The following is a 21,455-nucleotide window of genomic DNA, read 5'->3' as shown; positions in this document are numbered from 1 at the left end:
CCCCCCCCCCCCCCCCCCCCCCCCCCCCCCCCCCCCCCCCCCCCCCTGGAGAAAGTCCTGAAAACCTGGCAAATCCCAGGATTGACATCAATCAGCTCCAGGTTTCCCCCGAGTCAAGGTCTAGGATAATCCTCTAATCAAGCAGTTGTCATGGCACTAATCAAAAGAAGGGGTGCAACCAAGAAGATGCGGAGCTCCCCCACCAAACTGGGTTCCAAACAGCTTTCTGCCAGTAGGCCCGTATGCAGCGCCCAAGCTCCGGCAGAACTCCCAGTGCCACTTGCCCGCTCCTGCGACCCAGCTGCCCGGCTTTTGCTTCCGGGGCCCAGCGCAGCCGTCCAGCCGGGGGGCCAGAGGAGCGATCGACCCAGTTAGGCCTTTACCCAGGCTGCCTAGGCCCTGGTGCTGGTCGCCGCGGCCCGGAGGGACGAAGGCCGGCGTCTCCCGCTGGCTCCCAGCTTCGCCGGCTCGCTCGGCACGGCGCTTCTAGCCCGCCTCCGCCCGCCCGCCAGCCAGCGCGCAGCCCAGCCCACTCGGGCACCCCGCCTGGCCTGGACACCAGAGCGCACTGAGCGGAGACCCGCAGAAGGCGGATCAGGGGAGCTGGCTCGCGGCGGGGACACCAGCCCCACCCGGTCCTCCCAGGACCTAGGTTCCCGTACTGCCCCCTGCAGGTTCCCAAGCGTCAGACCCAGCCGATGACCTCATAGCCACCTCCAAGTCTGGACTTGTTGATAAAAACCCATTTTACAGATGAAGACACGGAAGCGCGGAAGAGTAAATGACTTGCGCGGAGGTCACCTCTGTTGGAAGTAGATGAGTCAGAACAAAAGTTCCCGTCTAGGCCGTCCTTACCCTGGGATACTCATCCTCAGGGCATCCTGACCTCCCTTCCTGGTCACAACCATAGCTTACCTCCAGGCAGAAGACAGTCCTTCTTGGATTTTCCCCCTTCTGTGTCATTCAGTTCCAAGACTCTAGAGGGGGGCCTCTGACCACTTTGGCCAGGAAGGAAGAATGGGTACCGATAGATACTTCCTTCTCCAACCTGTTCTTCCTGTCTGACATCCCGTCATGGCTTAGCCTTGGGACTTCCGTGTTCTAAAAACCCCAACCCTCATCCCTTCCATTCAAGGAACACCCAAGGTTCTTGTAACAGAGCTGGCAGTTACCTTCAACAAAGGAACGCCTCCACATGCAAACATGGGTGTGCAACGTACAGAGAACAGACATGAAATAGAGAAGTCAAGAGAGAGGCTCCTCAGGGCTGGCTGGGAAGAGGCTTTTGTGGTCTACCCTCCGTTGGAACAGAAGACTGATGGTGATAATTTTATCTAGGCGATTCATTCCATGTATGGTGTTAGGCCAGTACTGAACACTCACCCTGGGCTGCCAAGCAGAGCGAGTCATGCAGGGACTTGCATACTGACAGTGAATTCCTTCAGAAGCTGAGGCAAACTATAGAAAAATTACTACCTGCTTCTAGCAGAGACTGTGACATTTGAACTGGCTGTTTAAAAGTCAGAAGGGCATACTGGGCAGCATGGAAAAGGGCATATTTGCATTTTAAAAGATGTTCTAAGATTGGAGAGGTGGCTCAGCAGTTAAGAGCACTGGCTGCTTTAACAGAGGACCTGGGTTCCATTCCCAGCATCTACATTGGCAGCTCACAACCAGCTGTGGCTCCATTCCCAGCGGATCTGATGCCCTCTTTTGGCCTCTTTGGGCACTGCATGTATACAGTGCACAGATAAACATGCAAGCGAAACACCCATACACATAATTTTTTTTGATATTAAAAACAAAAGAGTTTGGGTAGAGGTGGCACATGCCTTTAATCCCAGCACAAGAAGGCAGAGGCAGGTGGATCTCTGAGCCCAAGGCCAGCACAGTCTACAAAAAAAGTTCCAGGATAGCCAGGGAGACACAGAAAAACCCTATCTTGAAACAAACAAAAACAGATGGATGAGTGAATGAATGGATGGGTAAATAAATAAATAAACAAATAAATAAATAAAGTTCTTCCAGAGAGTGGAATATGAGTATCTCCATGGACACAGTCTCAGGGGTGACATTTAGGGTCCAGTAGTTTCTCTCTACTTACCTTACCATGGGAATTCAACTGTCACCTGGCTACAATTAGTGTTCATTGTTCACAGCAAAACCATTCCCTTCCCCCTATGAGTATGACAGATGTGTGGGTTATTAGATTAACATATAATTTGACTGGCCTCTGCAGACAGAAGGGCTGTGAGTCATGCTGTGGGCATGTCCTCTGTTGTCTGGCCTCAGTATGGTGCTCTGAGAGCCATGGCACCAAAAACCATCTTGATCAGCTCTGCCCTCCAGCACTTTGCACAGACCCCAACACAGAGAGGCAGCATACTGAGAACACAGTCTCTGAGACCTGGCAGGTGGGCAGGAGAGAGCATCCATTTCCAGACATGGCTGGACGGACGGGCAGGTTGCTGGAAGTAGGGGGAGGCAGCAAAGCAGCGGTAAGAGCGGTGTCTGGAGAGCTTGCCTGTCACCTCCCCCCACACCAGGTTCCTCCACTGTAAATGAAGATGATGGTGGCACTGCTCTTAGCCCCATCTTGGGGCTGCTGTGGGAATCAAAAGCTCTCTCTGTGAATCTGTGAACTATTGTCCAAGTATTTTCTATCCCTGAAGGTGATTCCTGGCTCCAGAAGGGCCGTTTGCCCTCTCTAGTCTCTGTGGGACTTCAAATCAAAGGTGTTTGATTATTTCAGGCCTATTTCATTTGGGGACTAGAGTATAGGTCAACGTAGAGTGTGTTTAGTATGGGTTGGAGACTGGTTTGTGTTTTAAAAGAGAACCAGCCAAAGGATTTGAAGGTCGGGACTGTAATTCCAGCTATTTAGGAGGCTGAGGACAGATAGTTATAAATCCAAGGCCCACCTAGCTTACAGAGGGAGCTCAAAGGCAGCCCAGGCAATGACAACCAACTTGTCTAAAAGTGTAAAACAACTTTAAAAGGTCTGGGGATATGCAGGGTCTCAGGTTCAACCTGCAGCCAAATAAACAAGCAAATACAAAATGAAGCAGTAAAGGAATAATCTGAAGAAAGACTAGTTCACGGTGGCTGCTCATTCCTGTAATCCCAGCACTTACAGGACTGCTTTGAATTCAAGGAAAACCTGGGCTACATGGTCAGGAAGGAGCCTGGAGGTGTAGTTCAGTTGATATAGTGCTTGCTTTCGGTATACGAAGCCCTGAGTTTAATTTGCAATTCAATGCATAAACCAGATGCACCTGCCTGAAAGTATAGTGTTTGGTAGGTAGATGCAGGAGGATTGAATGCTAGGACAGCTCTGCAGTGACAGTGAAGTTCAAGACCAGCCTGCACCACATGAGGACCTGTGTAAGGCCGGGCAGTGGTGGTGCATGCCTTTAATCCCAGCACTTGGGAGGCAGAGGCAAGTGGATTTCTGAGTTTGAGGGCCAGGCTGGTCTACAGAGTGAATACCAGGACAGCCAGGGCTACACAGAGAAACCCTGTCTCAGAAAACAAAAACAAAAAAACAAAAAAACAAAAAAAAACAAAAAGAGGACCTGTGTAAGAATAAATAAACAAGCTCTCCCCAGATAAATAAACAATAAAAACTAATATTAGAGAAAAATAAAAGCATCTGTGTATGGTGACCCTCAATCCTAACACTCAGGAGGCTGAGGTTGGCAGGTCCTGGAGTTTGAGGCCAGCCTGGCCTACATAGTGAGCTTCAGGCTAGCCAGGTTTATATAGTGATATCCTGTCACAAAGAAACAAGCAAAAAAAAAAAAAAAAGGAAGGAGGGGAAGCAGGAAAACTAGCTGCTGGAGAAATGTCATACCTTTGTCCTTTATCAGCATCACTCCAGGAAGAAGGTCCCTAAATGCCCCCTCAAACAACCTAGGAGTCAGATTCTCCCAGCTTCCCCCTGCCCCTTCAAGTCTTTATAAGAAATGAAGTTAGTCTGTCTACAGTTCAGTACCCAACCACTCTGGACCCTAGTCCAAACCAGAAGACTTCCTCTACCTGAGGCACGGCTGTAGTGTTCCAAACGACTGACAGGGCTGGTTTCAGTAGATCCTTTCAATCTCCCACCCCCAGGCCCAAGAGAAAAGGTGAGACAATACACACCGTGTTGGGCCATCTGCCACCTGGTCTCAAGACCCTCAGCCCCTCAGAACGTTTGCCCACTCCAAACCTCTAATGTGTTGTACTGATTACTGATGGCTCAGCCCTGGTATAGGTGGTCAAGAAGAAAAAAAAAAGTGGAAAGGAAAAGAGAAAATAAGAGGAAGCCCAGTGAAGTCCCTGCCACTCCCATCCTGGAGGCAGATACGGCAGTGGTTCTCAGCCTATGGGTCATGACCCCACGGGAGTCAAATATCAGATATGCTGCATATCAGATACTTACGAGTCACATCAGTAGCAAAATTACAGTCATGAAGTAGCAGTGAAATAATTTTATGGTTGGGGTCACCACAGCATGAGGAACTGTATTAAAGGGCCACAGCGTTAGGAAGGCTGAGATCCACTGCTCTAGAGACCTTTCTGTTTCCCATTGTCCTTTCTGAAAACCACTGACTGGCACTCTCCTTCCCCTCTAGGCACTATCAGGGTTCCATGGGCTCCGGACAGAGTCATGAACCACTTTGGTAATATATCTATGCAGCAGACATAACTGCCCACACACAGCTTGCAGACCCTGCCATGACCGAGAGCCCTGACCAGTGAGAAGAGAGTCTGGTAGCAGATTTGCTCTCCATATTCCACTTCTCACCCTCGCAGGGTCTCATTTAGCCCAGGCTGGCCTTGAACTCCCTAGGAACTAAGGATGACTTTGAGCCTCCAATCCTCCTCGTGCCCACGTCCCCAGTTCTAGGATAACGTGTGCATGCCACTACATCTGGATTACCCAGCCCTGGGGACTGAGCCTAGTCTTCATATACACTAAGCAAGCACTCGGCCAGCTGAGTACACATCCAAGGGTCCATTTCCACTATTTAAGGGCCAATGATACCTTTCTCTCACCTGAAAAAATGGGGTTGATGATAAAATGCAGTTCAGGTTGGCACTGAAGTTTTGGTCAGGCAGGACGTATGACACAAATATTTCAATAGGATATACATTCATGAATCTGACGTATGCCTAAGACTTAATTAACATCCTTGTCACAAGATCCCCAAGGCTGGCAGACATCTTGCCAAGCGCTTTGAAGACCTCCTCATACAGCTTATGGTAGCAGATCCACACTCACGCCCTGCATACTGTATAAATATAGGTTTTATTAATAATGGGTGAAATCCCACAAATACAACTGGTCTCTGTGTAATGAGAAGAACCTGGAGCAGAGACAGAGGGGTGAGCACAGGGACTAGGGAAAGAGTCCTGGAGGAGGAGAAACCAGATATAGGATGCTCCTGGACCCACCAAGAAAATAGACGGGTGTGTCTGCCACTTGGCATCCAGGCCCCGCTGCTCTGATGTCCAGGAACCAGCTGCTGACTGGAAGATGAATATATGTGAACAGAAGTCTGAGTGAGCAGCAGACGGCTGGAGAAGGGACGGGTGAGCGAGTGTCAGCTTGGGGCCCAAAAAGAGGGCCATGGGGGGAGCAGTGACTGAGGCCAGCTATGCCCATTCTTGTGCTTGTTGGGTTCTGACCTCCAGGAGGCCAGTGCCACCCCTGGCCTAAGACGGAGGGAAGACTGGGAGATAGACACCTGCAGACCCTGGACCCATACTGGCTCACACCAGCCTTGTTCTTAGCCTCCAAAGAGGGATTCTGGTTTTTTTTGTTTTGTTTTTGTTTTTGTTTGTTTGGTTGGTTTTTTGAGACAGGGTTTCTCTGTGTAGCCCTGGCTGTCCTGGAACTCACTCTGTAGATCAGGCTGGCCTCGAACTCAGAAATCTGCCTGCCTCTGCCTCTGCCTCCCAAGTGCTGGGATTAAAGGCGTGCACCACTACCTACCCGGCCCCAAAGAGGGATTCTGAAGGAAGAGAGTTGGGACTGCCCTCCCGCCACCACTGTCACCTCCCTGCCACAGTCACTCTTCCTCTGAGACATAAGGGATGGTGCCTGTGAGGGGCTGAGGTTGCCTGGTGGCCTTTGTTGTGCCTGTGATGTGACTCAGAAGAGTAGAACTGAACCTCAGGAGCAGCAAGGAGGGAGGATGGGGGCTTCCCCGGCTCACCCCCAGAATAAAGTGCATTCTCCAGTTCCTGTGGCAGATGGGAGAGTGACACAGACATTATTGAAGAGGTGCCATTGAGATCTACCCTGACCGAAAGGCTTAGGGAAGGGGCCAGGACATCCCATGCTCTCTCCAATCTCCAGGATTGGGAGTGGTGGCCCAGACAGAAAGCCCGGCTTCTGTCCCAACAGATAGTCCAAATTTGCCAAAGTGGGTGTGAGGAGAAAAGGGGAGGAGGAAGCTTCCAGAGTCCCTCCTTGTTCCATCCAATGTCCATGATGGGACTCCCTGGGGACCCCACCAGGGCCCAGCCCTGGGACTCTAACCTGATAGCAGTTTACCAACACTAGTGTGGTGGGGACCCCAGAGGGGGTCAGTCTGATCACTTGTAAGTCAAGGCCTAGAGAACATGGAGCTCCCAGGCAAACAACAGAGGAGGGTGCTTTCGGCAGAGGAGGTCCCCAGCCTCCCAGTAGTCTTTGCATGCAGGCATTGGAGACAGTAGGGAGGAAGCTACAGACTGCATCAACTTGGGAAGACTCCTGGCCTTGACGGGAAGTCTGGAGTTCTGCCTCCGGGGCTGAGGCTGGGAGCCATGGCCAGCCAGCCTGTGAAGCAGCTGAGGGAGAGAAGGGTGGCTGCACCAGCAACCAACGCCCAAGTCTACAAGTTTAAAAAGCCCCAAAGGGCTGGAACTGGAGGCTTCCTGCCCAGAAGAGGTAGGAGCCAGGCTTTATCTCTCAGACTTGACCCGGTACCGGAGCACAAGGTATGCCAGCAGCCGCAGGGCAAGGAAGAAAATGCCCAGGACCAGGAAGTCCATGTAGAGTTTGGCCTCCTCCACATCCAGCTCACGCAAGATGATCTGTGGGTCCCGGAAAGGGCAGTGTTCATCTAAGCAGGTCAGGTGTCCTCGTTCCATGCCATAGATGGTCAAGATCAGACCCTCAAAGCCATACCTAGGAAAACAAGAGCTCAGAGGGAACCACTCGGCACAGGATCCCTGCCCCTCCACAAATCACCAGAGCCCAACCAGGTTACGAGGGGCAGAGGCAGACAACAGATGGCACAGCCCCTTTAGAGCTGGCAGGACCGCCTATGGGGAGGGAGCCACACCCACCTGACATAGGAGAGGTAGGAGCTCCATTGCAGGTAAGTGGGGATGGTCTTGAAACTGACAAAGAAGCCGGAGAATAAGAGGACAGGGATGGCAGTCACCGGGCCCACAAAGGTGGCCACCTGAAGGAGAGGGGAATGGAGCCTGGCTGTCACAGGGGTGACCACAGTCCCATCCACCCCATAGCGCTCTTGATATCTCCCATGAGACCCCCCCACCTGGGTGCCACCTTTCCCACCTGCAAGGAGGTGGAGGCAGCTCCGATCAACAGTCCCAAAGACTGGGCAACTAAGGCAGTGGCTATGGCCAAGGCTGAGAAGAGCAGGAAGCGGCTGGTCTCAGCTGGCTGGCCTGTCATCCAGTACACGATGCTGCAGTACACCACCGGGCATACCACCTGGGGAGCAGCCACAGAGTCTGTTAGGGACTGTCAAGTCCAGGGCAGGTGACCTAGGACATACTACCACTTTACTGGGAAATGAGTGTTCCCTGGGCTCCTCAGCCCTCTCCAGCCTCCACTCTTGTTCATGCTGCCTTTTAGACTGACACATGTCCAGGGTAGTGTCTGTGTGTGTCTGTGTGTGTCTGTGTGTGTCTGTGTGTGTGTATAGTATGTCTATGTGGTATGTGTGTGTGTATGTGTGTTTGAAGTGTGTGTGTATGTGTGTGTGTGTATGTGTGTGTGTGTATGTGTGTGTGTGTATCTCTGTGTGTGTGTGTGTGTGGTATATGTGTGTGTGTGTTTAGTGTGTCTGTGTGCGGTGTATGTGTGTGCTTGAAGTGTGTTTGTGTGTATATGTGCCTGTGTGTGTCTGTATGTGTGGTTTGTGTGTGTGTGTCTGTGTGTGTGGTGTTTGTAGTATGTGTGTGTGTTTACTGTGTCTGTGTATGTATGTGTATGTATGTATGTGTCTGTGTGTATGTGATGTGCTCATTTATGCAGGTACACACAGAGGCCAGAAAAGGATCCTCTAGAGCCAGAATTACAGGTATCTGTAAGCTGTCTGACATGGATGCTGGTAACTGAACTGAGGCCTTCTGCAAAAGCAGCAAAAACTCCTAATCACTGAGCCATCTCTCCAAGCATATATGTTATATACATACACATATACATAATATATTTATTGGGGACTTGTTTTTATTTATACGTATATCTCTGTATGTGTATGCCTCCTATGTGCAAGTACCCCTGGAGCTGAAGTTACAAGCAGCGTGAGCCACTGATGTGTGTGTGTGTGTGTGTGTGTTCCCTTAATTCTAGTCCTCTGGAAGAGCAGCAAGTATTTTTAATCTTTTATAGATGAGCCTTTCTCCAGTCTCCTTATGTTATCAAAGAATTAACTCTCCCTAGGAGAGAGCTCTGTTCTCCCTTGAGGCTGCCACCTCTCGGACACAAAGAGCGGTCCTGTGGACTGGGCAAATCTAGGGTACACCATGGAGACTCTAATTACGAAGGCTGCAGTATATCTGTATTTTGTGTTAAGTAAACATATCTTAGATGCTCATATATAAAAAATAAGATGACAGGTTTATTAATTTGTTTTATGTTGCTTACTAACCCTTAACATCAATTTTTTTTGGTTTTTTGAGACAGGGTTTCTCTGTGTAGCCCTGGCTGTCCTGGAACTCACTCTGTAGACCAGGCTGGCCTGGAACTCAAAAATCTGCCTGCCTCTGCCTCCCAAGTGCTGGGATTAAAGGTGTGTGCCACCACCGCCTGGCCCTTAACATCAACTTTAAACCTTAAATAGAAGTTATAATTTCTGCCAAGTGATAATTCCTTAGCCCTTGAGAGGCTGAGGCAGGGGGATTACTATAAATTCAAGGCCAACCCAGTCTAGATACTTCAGTACAGTCTTGGCTTATAGATTGAGACCCTGTTTCAGAAATAACCTAAATAAATATAATAGAGAGAGAGAGAGAGAGAGAGAGAGAGAGAGAGAGAGAGAGAGAGAACAAGCTCCTGGGAAACAGGAAAACAGGACAGCGGTACAGAAGACAACCTGTAGGCTCACAACTTCCAGACAGGGACTTCCAGAGGCCAAGGTCTCGCTTGTATCTCTCTCCCTAAGCTCTGTGCACAGCACAGAGCAGCATCCATCTCCCCTTCTGCTGTTTGTTTGTTTGTCTGCTGTTTGTTTGATCCAGGTATCTCTCATAGCCCATTCTGGTCTCTCCCCATTCTGGTCTCAAACTCTGCATGTAGTCATGGGTGACCTTGAATTCCCAACCACCTTGCTTCACCTTCCAAATGCTGGGATTACTGGTGTGCCTGGCCACACCTAGATAAAGGAACACTTCTGGGATTTGCACAAAGGGTTATTGGTAGCCCTGAAGCTTTAAGCAAGGTGGCAGTGTGCTGAACAAATGCCAGCTGGTATTTCTATGACACGATCACTTCTAAAAGCTTTATAGGAAGCCAGCAAGTTGGCTCAGCAGGTAAAGGCGTTTGCTTGCCAAGTCTGACAGAGTCCTTAGAATCCGCACGCTGTAGAGAGAAACCTGAATTCTACATGCTGTCCTCTGACCTCCTCACCTATGCTCTGGCATAAATGTATATATACACACACATGATAAATAAATAAATTGCCAGGTGTGGCATTGCACACATTACTCCCAGCTCTCGGGAAGCAGAGCAAGGCGAGCGAAGCTCTGTGAGTTCAAGGCCAGCCTGGTCTAGGTAGTGAGGACAGCCAGGGCTATACAGAGAGACCCTGTCTCAAAAAGTCAGAAATTAAGCTTTCTGTGCCTTCACATTTAATTCTGAAGCTCAACTCTGAGAGGGACGCTGTCCCATTTCCAGGAGGGGTTACCAAAGCAAAGACAAACTGGTTGCCAATAAGCAAAACTAGATCTAGAGCCTGTGGGCTCTTTCTGCCTACGACAGAGAGACATTTCTTACTCTGCTATTATGGCCACTTCTTTATTTATTTATTTTGAGATAGCTAGTCACACTGTAGCTCTGGCTTGACTTGAATTCATGGCAGTCCTCCTGTCTCAGTACACACACCTGCAACCCCCTACCCCCAACCCCAAATGTTGGGATGAGGTGATCCACTACATCTGGCTACAGTTATAACTTCCCACGTCTTCTCAGCTTTCCCATCAGCCCACACATTCCATGAGACTCACCTGGAAGGGCACGTCAGCCATGGTTTTGGCCAGGTAATACGCTTTGAGACTGTACCAGTAGTTCAAGTGCTCTCTCATGAAGACCGCCATCTCTAAGGGAACTGAGGACACGAGGACATCAGGCTCCACAGGCTAAGCCTTGGCCCCTGCCTCCTGCCCGGCCCCCCCACCCTATCCATCCGCCAGGCAGAGCAGCTCACAGGTGAGCACAGTGGGCATGAGGGCGGCGAACATGAGGAAGAGCATGGAGAAAAAGAGGAAGCCGGTGTTGTTGAAGACCTTGCTGGCGTCATCACCGATGTGCAGGTAAAGGAGACCAATGAGGACGCCGATCAGCACGTGGGACATGAACCGCAGGTGAGTCAGGACCTACGGCCCAGGTCGCCAAAAGAAGAAGTATGTGTTTCAGGCCGAGGGAGTGGGAGGTAGGGTAGAGGACTTAGGAAAGACCATGCTAGATTAGGAAGTCAGTCAGGGATGTCTGCAGGCACACAGAGCCATGGTGTCCGAGAGTAGTGCTCCTAGTTCCCATTCCAGCTACTGAGAGTCTACAGTCCAAGAGGTCCAGCCTACACCACCTACCCCTCAGCTTGACATCTCACCGTGTCCCTGAGGATGGACAAGAAAGTCCTCCGGAAGAGGATGCAGAACTGGGTGAGGGTGCTGGTCGCAAACGTGTGGCTTTCGATGGGATCCAGTTCCTAGAGAAGAACGGGGACCAGATGAGTGTACCCTGACCCACCCACTGCCCATGCAGCTCAGTAGATGGGAGAGTCCCAAGCTCTTCTCAGGACGGCGCCCAGGCCCGCAGAAGGAGGAGCCTTGGCCCCCCGAGCTGCTCTGGGTTTAGGGGTGAGAACCTCCAGCTTGAGGGTGGACGGGAAAGAGAAAGAGAGAGAGAGAGAACACATAAAGATACTTGGATGGTAGGAGACAGGACGGAGTCAAAGACCCGATCTGGTTCATCTGACCGACCCCTTCTTTTTTTTTTCGAGACAGGGTTTCTCTGTATAGCCCTGGCTGTCCTGGAACTCACTCTGTAGACCAGGCTGTCCTGGAACTCAGAAATCCACCTGCCTCTGCCTCCCAAGTGCTGGGATTAAAGGCGTGCGCCACCACCGCCCGGCAGACCGACCCCTTCTTTACTTCATGACTAACTCTAAAGCTATAAATGTTTGAATGGGCCACTGGATCGCCCACTAACTAACAAGAATGACAATGACTGATAACAATAGCCAAGCCTCTAGCTTTCAGGAGTGATGGCATCTCATCTAAGGAAGGGAGCTGACACTAGGTAGACCCTGGCTGCCCCTATGGCCTGCTAAGAGCCTATGTGATTTGGTAGCTTAGTCTTCCCACCTCTGGGTTAGAGGTGACAGCAGACCCCCCTGGCCCCGAGGTCAGCAACTGCACTGGCCCCGCTTTCCAGATGGGCCCCGGGCAGGCACTGAGGGCAGTGAACCAAAGATGCTCAAAGCATCTCTGGAGGAACAGGTGGATGAGAAGTTCAAAGCCCACGACCTCACACTGCTGTTAACAGTAGTCTGTCCCAAGCACCAGGCTTCCCATTACACAGTGACAGCAAAGCCTCTGGGAACAGCTCTTTGGCAGCGTCTTTTGTCTATGGTCCCATCTCCCCTCCCCCACTCTGCCCTCTCCACCCCACTCACCGGAGGGCAAGTGGGGCAGTGGGCAGGGACCTCATTCTTCTCAGGACTGCTCTTCTTCTCGGCCATGGTGCAAAGGCCATTCTGCACAGCCCTGAACAGCATGGGGTTCAGGTCTCCATACTCTCCAGAGGCCACCTCAATAACTAGGGGGACACAGAGCAGAGTGCTCAGCTAGGCTTCACCCCCAATTCCCAAGGGCAGGGCGGTCCTTCTTTGGTATATGGGGAAGGCAGGTGACAATGAGCTTTCATCCAAACCCAATGTTTGGCCCTCTTCTGTCACCCGAATCCTCCCAGGAGCCCCCACTTACTGAAGTCAGCGGGGTTGTGGTAGGTGGGGCAGTGCAAGCCAAGCCCCTTCAGATAGGGAATCAGGTTGGTAACCACGCCCTTGAAGATGCACTGTCCCTGGCTCAGGATGTAGAGCTGAGGCGGAAAGGCATACATGAGGAACACATGACCAGTGGGCAGGCGGACCCCACTGACATGTGTGTCTTATGGCAGGCCAGCCTTCTTGGGGACCCGTGTATACTGACCTTGTCAAACATCTCAAAGAGCTTGGCACTGGGCTGGTGGATGGTACAGATGACGGTGCGGCCACCATGGGCCAGAGACTTCATGAGGGACACCACTTGGAAACAAGAAGCGCTGTCTAGACCGCTGTCCAGAGAGAGGTCACCAGGGAGCAGTGAGGTGGATGTGGCTAAGAAGGGGTGAGTGAGGTGGGGCGGCTTCTGTGAACAGGATGGAACTAGTGGGAAGGCACCCCTATGGCCACCCCTGAACTGCTTAGTCTTTGTCAACTTGACACAAACTAGAGTCGTCTGGGAAGAGGGAGCATTAATTCAGAAGATGCCTCCATCAGAGCACCCTGTGAGGCCATTTTTCCTGACTAATGATTGATGTGGGAGGGCATAGCCCACTGTGGGCGGTGTCACTCCCTATTAGGTGGTCCTGAGTTGTATACAACTGAGTTGAGTTGTATCCTGAGTTGAGGCTCAGTGAATGAGCCTCAGAGAGCAAGCAGGTAAATGGCATTCCTCCATGGTCCCTGCCTCTGCTCCTGCTTGAGTTCCTGCCTCTATTTCTCTTAACTACGGACTGTGATCTGAACGCGTAAGCCAAATAAACCCTTTCTTCCCTCCCCACATCGCTTTTGGCCATGGCCTTCATTACAGCAATAGAAAGCAAACAGACAAGCCCCCGAATCCTGCACACCTCGTATGGTTCAGATGTTTGCAAGCTCAGAGTACTGCTCAGTTTAAAAACCATATCCCAAGTACCCATTGTGTACCAGGCACTGGGGTGACAAGGGCTCGTGTTAGACTGGTCTAGAGAGAAACAGCCAAGGTCCTGGTTGACTTGAGGAGATGTGAAAAGTGGAATCGCAACACAAGCCGAAAGACTGGCCAGGGGTCAGCCATACTGTGCTGTAGCAAGGGGATGGAGGACAGCCAGGGAAGGGTCCTGAGTCTAGGCAGAGCAAGAGTTAGCTGATGAAGGGACAATGGAAGGTGTCGCGGTGAAAGGTATTCCACACAGAAGACATAGCAGGGATCAAGCTGAGGGGCTTCAAACACAGACTTCAATGGGAATGGCAACTCAGCGTTATTAGAACATAAAATATGAACGACCAGAAGAGAAGCCACTGACTATGTTGACGGCAAATCGGACTCATTGCCTGGTCTGAGGCAGGAGAGTAGCGCTTGTCAGACTTGTCGTTTAGAAAGCCTGATCTAGCTACAGGTTGGAGAAAGGTGTGCTTGGGAGACTGAAGGCAGGGAGGTGAATCTTGATGCTGTCCTGAGCTTGAGCATTAGGGATGGGCAAACCTGAGAGCGACCAAAGGTAGGCTATGGTGACTAACGGCTAGCTGCGGGGGAGGAGAGGGAGATGTCAATCAGGAGGGTGGAGTGGGGCATCCAGAGTGACACCTGGATGAAAGACGCTTGGCTCTGACTGGATTAGCAAGGATGGAGTCCCCAGGAGGCTGCACACAGGGGAGCTGGTCTCCAGCCACGGAGCCAATCACCAGAATCCACATCCAGCCCTGGCTTAGGGCTGAGAAAGGAGAAAACCCAGGTCAGGAGAAGCAGGGAGCTACCTGGTAGGCTCATCAAAGAACATGACGGGCGGGTTGTTGACCAGTTCCAGAGCAATGGCCAGGCGCTTCCTCTGCCCTCCAGAGAGCAGGGCTGTCCTCGTGTGAGAGCAGGACATCAGTCCCAGGGCTGTCAGGATCTCTGTCACCTGCAGGCACCCCCACCCAGCCCCAGTCAGCCTCCTCCGTATCCGGGCCTCACCTAAGCACCACCCCGGTTTCATAAAGGATTGCCCTTTAAGCCAGTGTTTCCCACCCAAGTTGGGGCCTTGGAGGGCACGCCCTTTGACCCCTGACCCCTGACCCCTGGCCCCACTCACCAGTTCCTTCTTCACCTCTTGCTTCTCACTCAGCTTCAGGTTGGCAGAGACCTAAACAAGTGATAAACGAGTAAAGCAGGCATGTGTGCCAGGCCCTGCCCAGCCCCTTCAGTTGGGGATGGAAGGGGAGCTTGGAGGAGGAGAAGGCCACCCTCTCCTCACCATCATGGCCTCCAGGACTGTGAGGTGAGGCAGAAGCATGTCGTCCTGCATGATGTAGCAGGACATCTTTCGGAAGGTCCTCAGATCGCGTGGCCTCCCATTAACCAGGATCTGCCCCTTCATCCCTGACTCCCTGCAGGGAGATTGGCAGTGAGCATCAAAGCCAGAAGTTAGAACGCCCTCTGCTCGCTCTCCCAGAAGCCCCTCTCTTGAGTCCTGCCCCGCCCCGGTTCCTCATGCTCACCTGTACCCCGCCAAGATGTTCATGAACGTGGACTTGCCAGCCCCAGAGGGGCCCATGATTCCAATCAGCTCTCGGCGACAGAACTTACCAGACAGGCACTTGAGGAGGGTCTTGTAACCTGCAGCAAGGATGGGAGAGTCACCGGTGAGGGCTAATGGATCAGAGACATCCTCACAATTCTTAAAGATGCGTCCTGGGGAGACGGCTCGGCTCAGTCAGTAAAACGCTTGCCACACAGCACAAGGAAGAACTGAAGTGTCCATCTCCAGAACCCACTCAAACTGCCCGGCTTAACCTCAGTGTACTGATCCCTGCTGTAATCCCAACTTGGGAAGCTAAGACAAGGAGGAGATTGCTCTGAGGTCCAAGCCAGTCTGGGCTACAGAGTCTGAAACCCTGTCTAAAACAAGACAAAACAAAACACAACACAGCACAACACAGGCAAGAGAGGTGCCTTAGCAGTGAAGAGCTGGGCCAGCTCAGGCAGAGGATCCAAGCTCGGTTCTGGTACTCACTTTCAGGGGCTCACAACTTTGTGTACCTCAAGCTCCAGGGGAGCGAGGGCACTCGCTCATCTGGAGTGTGCAAGCACCCCCACTCACCGATTAGCATCCCTCACCCCCCCCACACACTTTTAAATGAAAAGGAATCTTTGACAACAACAACTAACAGGCTGGGGTGAGCCGTGCGGAAAAGGCCAAGACCAGATGATTCCCCAGACCTCACTGGCCAGCCAGAGACCCTGCCTCAGAGAGCAAGGTGGATGGACAGATGGATGGATATTGACTTCTGGTTCCAACATGCATACATGAACATGTGCACACACACACACACACACACACACGAGAGAGAGAGAGAGAGAGAGAGAGAGACAGAGACAGAGACAGAGAGAGAATCTTAGAAGAGGCTTAGTCATAGGTGAACTAGCTATGGCTGAGTAGAGTTTTTCCAGACAGGGTTTCTCTGTGTAGCCCAGGCTGTCCTGGAACTCACTCTGTAGACCAGTCTGGCCTCGAACTCAGAAATCTGCCTGCCAGCCGGGCAGTGGTGGCACACGCCTTTAATCCCAGCACTTGGGAGGCAGAGGCAGGCGGATTTCTGAGTTCAAGGCCAGCCTGGTCTACAGAGTGAGTTCCAGGACAGCCAGGGCTACACAGAGAAACCCTGTTTCGAAAAACAAAACAAAAAAACAAACAAACAAACAAAAAATCTGCCTGCCTCTGCCTCCCAAGTGCTGGGATTAAAGGCGTGCGCCACCACCGCCTGGCGGCTGAGTAAAGTTACAAGGGGCGAGCAGTTCCTACACAGTAGCTCCCATCCTCTCCTCCTGTCCCCCCAGAAATGACCGCCACTGGTGTTAGAGTCCAGCCGGGAGGGGGGTTGAAGGCTGTGGGAAGGCTGATGTCTCTCCTGAAGGCTGTAACGAGGGCGAGGGTGCTGAGGTCCTAGAAGATCAAGGCTCTTTCCTTATCACAGTGGCGCCTGCCTTACACACTCCAGGGACTCTCCCGCTGAGCAGCCCAAGCTGGCTGCCTGTCCTACGTTCCTGCAGCACTTTTCAGATGCCAGCGCATTTGTCACTCCGTGTGCCTGGGCTCACACCCCTCCCCCAGCAGCTTAGTCAGGGAACATCTTGGGGGAAGGGTCTGCGCCTTACTCATCTTCCTTGTCTGCCTGGCATGTAATAGATGCTCAGTTAAGCATGTTTTCTCAGAGCTTTGGCTCCATACTGGGGAAAAAAAAAGTCCCTTCTTCATGTCTTCGCTGCTCCACAAGCTTGTCTCTCCAGCCCCAAACATGGCCAATAAAATGTCACCCTTCCTTCCCTCTGTGGGAAGCAGCGAGTGTGTAAAGGACACCAGTAGGGAGTCAGTTGGAGCTGGTTCAAACTCTTGGATCCCACTTTAACAGCTGTGTGACCTGAGGCAAGTTGCTTAGCCTCTCTGAGCGCTGTAAAATAAAGATGATAGTGTCTGCCTCTCAGGTTTGTTGTGAAGAGTCAATGAGCTGCCACATGGAAAGCATATGGCTCGGTGCTTGGCACACGCAGTGCATTTCACAAGGCATATTGTGTTATAATTCTACTTGACAAATGCTTATCCAGATCTACTATGCATTAAGCTCTGTACCAGACGCTAGGCAGAAAATAAACCAAGGAAGGACATGGTTTCTGCCTTCCAGAAAGCCACAGACTAGGTAAGAGAAACGGTCAAGAAAATGAGAATGAAACAAAAAACTAGAGAGAAAAATCAAACAGTGGAGATGGAATTGCAGCAATTCACCCTCTGAGGGTGGACAGTAAGGTGGAAATCAGGAGTGTCTTCCTGGAAGAGGTGGCACTGGAGCTCAGGAAGAACAACAGAAGCCCCCAGGCTTTAGGTGAGAAAGCACTGCTATGGTATAACCCAGGGGACAGAGGGCAGAGACTGTACAGAGTCAACTGATGACCTGGGAGGTGGGGACGGGATGAAGCCAAGGACCAGGGCCTGGCCTGCTAAGCTCACAGACCTGCTATGGTGAGGACTCCGGCCCTTATCTGTCACCTACTCCAAAGTGTACCCCTTAACAAAGACAATGAAAGTTGACCTTAAGTAACCTGCTGCCCAGGGCCATGCCCACTGTCAGACCGGCCCACACCAACTGCCCGTTGAGAGACTATTCACCCTCAGCTGTTCCTCCAGCACAGATGAGGTAACTGGAGCCCACAGCCTTCACCTCACTGGAGGTTACACAGCCAGGGCTTTACTGAGAGAGGAGAGTCCTGGGTCTCAGCCCTCTGGCTAAGCGCCTCATGGCCAACCAGAAAGGTGCTCCATCTGGAGAACATTCACCGAGGTGAGTTTTGTGTGAGGAAGGAAACTGCAAGCATGAACCTTCCCTTCATTTCATCAGTCTGAGGCCAGAGCCCGATGATGCCAGTCAAAAACCCAAGGCCTGCCACAGATATCACCTTACACTCGCTTGCCTTTCTCCAAGGTACCAACTCAGCTGAGCTCCCAAGAAACCCGTGAGGAAAGTCAGGCCAAGAGAGGGCATTCAGCCTGCCAAAAGCCACGCAGCTCCCCTTGAGGTGAAAATACTTCTCTCTTAACTCCCCACGTAGCAGAACTACTCAGCCCCTGAGGGACCTGCAGACCTCCCTCTGGAAAGACACCAATGTTCTAGTCTTGCTTCCGTCAGGAGGTCTGTCATTTTTGACAGATCACTAAATCTTTTCATTTAATTTATTTATTTAGATGTGGGGTGGGGTGGGGTGGGGAACAAGGTCTTTTTATGTTCTCCAGGCTGACCTCGAACTCCCGCCTCAGCCTTCCCAGTGATGAGATGACAGGTGTGTACCTTTGTAACAGGCAAGTCACTAAATCATCCGGGTCTGTGATTCCTCATGGACAAAAGAGTGGTAATTGGCTGGGATGCTGCTCAGTGGTAGAGTGCTGGTCTAACACAGACGAGGTCCTGGCTTCCATCCCCAACACCATTAAAAAAAGACAGCAGTATGCCCTCCCAAAGACTTAATAGGGTTATTATGTTATCAAGTGGGATCAGTAATAATTAATTGAGTGTGTTTGGAGAAATAAATGTCATATACAGTTCAAAGGGACTGTGACAGATGCTCACCAAGGAAGGCAGAGGTCTCCCCCAGAACCCTCACACTTCCCCTCTCTGCCACCCTTAGTTTTGTTGTGTTCCTCTCCAGAAGGGAGAAGGAGCCAAAGAACAGAGAAGCCAGGCAAAGGAGGGCAGAGGGCAGAGGGCAGAGGGCAGAGGGCAGAGGGCAGAGGCAAGAACAGGCCAGAGCTAGAAGATGGCAAGTGAAGAAGAGGGTAGATGAGGCTGTCAAAGGGAAGAGTCCCTCGCCGGGGCACCCACCACCCTGATAAGGAGCCGTGCCTAATCTAGCCATGTTCTTCTCAGCATAAAGTTCCGAAGGCCAAGGAATATCAAGAACTTCATCATTCTGCCCAGAGCTGCTCTGAGAACTGAATGAGACAACTCAGGGTTAGGGTATTGGATAAGGAGTCTAGATGCCTTAGGTCCACGGGCTCAAACACACACACACACACACACACACACACACACACACACACACACCCTTTGGTTGTCTGTGGAAATGAGCAAACATGTAGAGACAGCTAATACTGAGCCCCGTTCTGAAGCACCCCAAAGCTATTTCTTAAGCCACAGAGGACACTGTCTCAGCCCCACCCCTAGCCCACACCCAGCTGTGGGAAGCAAACCCAGCCCAACCTCTAGGCTCCCAGCCCAGCTATTAGATTAGAGGCACAGGTCGGGGGCTCTAGGAAACCTGTCCTGATCAGGTAGGAGAGAGGAGGGTGGGGAATCTCCAGAGTTTCTATGTTTTGGGCTCTGCACTGCCTCTTACTAGCAGAGGGACACTGGTCAGGTTATTCAACTTCCTCAAGTCTCAGTTTCTTCATTGGTAACACGAGGATGACACCCCTTCTGTCTGAACTCCATCCCTCCTGCTTCTAGGGACTGTGGCCGTACAAGAATGGAGTAAGACGGCTGGAATGGTAACATCTTTAAAAATAGGTGTAAGGATACTGCTGGACCTTGAAAACAGCCTCCACAGATAGTGTGGGCTCTTTCCCCAAACCACCTTCAGAGGCAGGAGGAGAGAGTGTGGGGGGAGAGAAAGAGAAGACTGAGAGACACACTCTGAGAGACTAACTCAAGGACCAGAGGTCATAGGGTCTATTTAGAAGAAAAAGCTTCAAGAGCAGATTGAACTCCCATAGTGCTGGCAGATGGAGGGGAGCAGGGATCTTGTACCCCAACTGCAGTTGTGTAGTGAGGTTTAGGACGTGAACACTCGCAGAGTGGGGTATCCCCAGGACCTATGCTCCTGGAGAGGCAACTCGGCGAGAAAACCCCATGGGGCTGCCACCTACCCCGTTTGCGCCACCAGGGCCCCTCCCGGACGGAATAGGACAGTTCCACGAACTCGATGTCCACAGCAGAGCGCTTGGGCAGGTGAGAGAAGCGCTGTGCTTCTGTAATATGGTTCTCCACCTTCTTTAGGTGCGTGGTCAGCACAGGGGGCTCTGCCCCGTCCTCCAGTGTCACGGCCATGGCCACAGCCCCAGGGCCCAGTCCACAGCCCACGGCCTCCAGTGCCTTCTCCGCCATCACAGCAGCCGGCCTGCAGGGAGAGGGCCTGCTTAGCTCGGGGCAGACCCTTCAGCCCTTGCTCCATAGCTTTCCGATGCTGCCCCGCCTCTACTCCCCCCGCCCCAACCCTGCCTCCTTCTCAGGGCAGATCCCCAACTGTCCGCACCCCTTTTCCCGCCGGGTCTTCTGCACCGGGTAGCACACTCCCGGTGCAGTGATACTCAGTTGCGACCTCTCCTCGTTCCTAGGTAGTCCCAGCCGGGCCTTGCTCGCCCGGCCCAGTCGAAACTGTGCCCGCTCCTCCCTCCCCGCCACGGCCTTAATCTCCTTACCCCACAAGCCGGCAGTCCCTGGGGGCCGGCCGAGGGTAGTCACCCGCTCGGAGGTCGGGGAAGCTAGGAGGCGCAGAGAGGGCTGGGGGAGACTCTGGCCTCGGCTCCGAGCCCCTCTCTGCACAGACTGACACCGCTCCTCGGCCAGCCTCCCCATCCCGCTTAGATGGCCGTGCGCCTCCGGACTGTCCCCAAAGACAGCGGCAGACCCCCAGACCCCGCTGGCCGACCCTCTTGTCCCCCAGCTCGCCTGGTCACCTTGACGCGTCTCTGGCCGCTGCGACGCAAGGATGCTCAGCAGGGATGCTCAACCGGGATGTTCGACCCGGATGCTCAGCGTTGCGGCGCGGGAGGTGGACACTCCCGGCTCTCTTCACCTGCCTCTGGCTGCGGCACCGGCGCCCCGGCTCCCTGTCCGGGTGGCCCGGGCCGGGGCGGGGCTAGGCCAGGGCGGGCAAGTAGAGGAAGGCAGGGCTCGGGTCAGAAAGGGTGACAGGGTTGCAGAGAGGTGGTTGAGGTCTCACCGCGACCCCACTTGGATGAACCCACTGGGTTCTAGTAGTCTGGTCCCCAGCGCCTGTCCTCTGGAGCTAGTCGGGCGGCAGTGTTCTCTTCCAAGCTTCTGCTCGCTGGTCCTGCTGCTCTTAAAGGGCCCGTACTGCCCCTCACTCCGCGAGTGGCAAGGATGGAGGTGGCGAAAGCAACGCCTACAGCGTGGGGACCCGAAGGGGGCGCTTTTGTGGACCTAGGACTGAGGGCTAGCGGCAAAAGGTCAACCCCGAGGTCGCTAAGGGAGGGAGACTTGAAGTTACTCAGAGGCAGGTCCTTGAGCAGTAGGTGCCCAGGGGGTTGGGAAGCTGTCAGTCTATCTGCTTACACAAACCCCTCGCTGCTTATCTTCTCCAGTTCAGCTTCGGAGCGCAGCCCCACCCAGCCCTAAAGTACAAAGGACTTGTCTGTATAATTCTGAGGGTAATTCTTGGGACTTTGAGACAGCCTCTCACACCTCTTCACATCTCCCCTCTCTAAGGGCTCAAGAGGA

At 52.4% G+C, this 21,455-nt stretch overlaps 2 protein-coding genes across 2 annotated transcripts in view; both read right to left on the bottom strand.

Moving 5' to 3' along the window:
* The window catches only part of Nlrx1 (NLR family member X1), a 15,913-nt gene extending 15,496 nt beyond the window's left edge, over nucleotides 1–417 (bottom strand). Inside the window, exon 1 of the mRNA XM_028783703.1 lies at nucleotides 384–417. The gene's annotated coding sequence lies outside the window, so the exon portion shown is untranslated. The remainder of the gene's footprint in view (nucleotides 1–383) is intronic.
* A 6,519-nt stretch (nucleotides 418–6,936) lies between these two features.
* On the bottom strand, nucleotides 6,937–20,766 carry Abcg4 (ATP binding cassette subfamily G member 4). Its single transcript, XM_028783814.1, has 15 exons — nucleotides 20,672–20,766; nucleotides 19,862–20,112; nucleotides 14,949–15,066; nucleotides 14,705–14,837; nucleotides 14,543–14,593; nucleotides 14,226–14,371; nucleotides 12,658–12,781; nucleotides 12,433–12,547; nucleotides 12,123–12,265; nucleotides 11,055–11,153; nucleotides 10,653–10,821; nucleotides 10,453–10,553; nucleotides 7,559–7,717; nucleotides 7,324–7,442; nucleotides 6,937–7,162 (listed from the first exon to the last, which is right to left on the bottom strand). The coding sequence occupies exons 2-15, from the start codon at nucleotides 20,097–20,099 to the stop codon at nucleotides 6,937–6,939; spliced, it is 1,941 nt and encodes a 646-aa protein (XP_028639647.1). The 5' UTR covers nucleotides 20,100–20,112; nucleotides 20,672–20,766.
* Nucleotides 20,767–21,455: the final 689 nt, after the last annotated feature.

The sequence above is a fragment of the Grammomys surdaster genome, unplaced genomic scaffold, assembly GCF_004785775.1.
Source record: "Grammomys surdaster isolate TR1022 unplaced genomic scaffold, NIH_TR_1.0 1164, whole genome shotgun sequence".
NCBI classification, from domain to species: Eukaryota; Metazoa; Chordata; class Mammalia; order Rodentia; family Muridae; genus Grammomys; species Grammomys surdaster.
Note: the sequence above shows the minus strand (reverse complement) of the source record. Positions and strands in the feature narration are given on the sequence as shown.

Coding starts and splice junctions, on each gene's coding strand:
- Abcg4 (XM_028783814.1), bottom strand. CDS start 20,099: ATGGCGGAGAAGGCACTGGAGGCCGTGGGCTGTGGACTGGGCCCTGGG. Junction 12,782..14,225: donor TTCTTTGATGAGCCTACCAG/GTAGCTCCCTGC, acceptor CTCTCTGGACAG/CGGTCTAGACAGCGCTTCTT. Junction 10,822..11,054: donor TGTCCATCCTCAGGGACACG/GTGAGATGTCAA, acceptor CCTGGGCCGTAG/GTCCTGACTCACCTGCGGTT.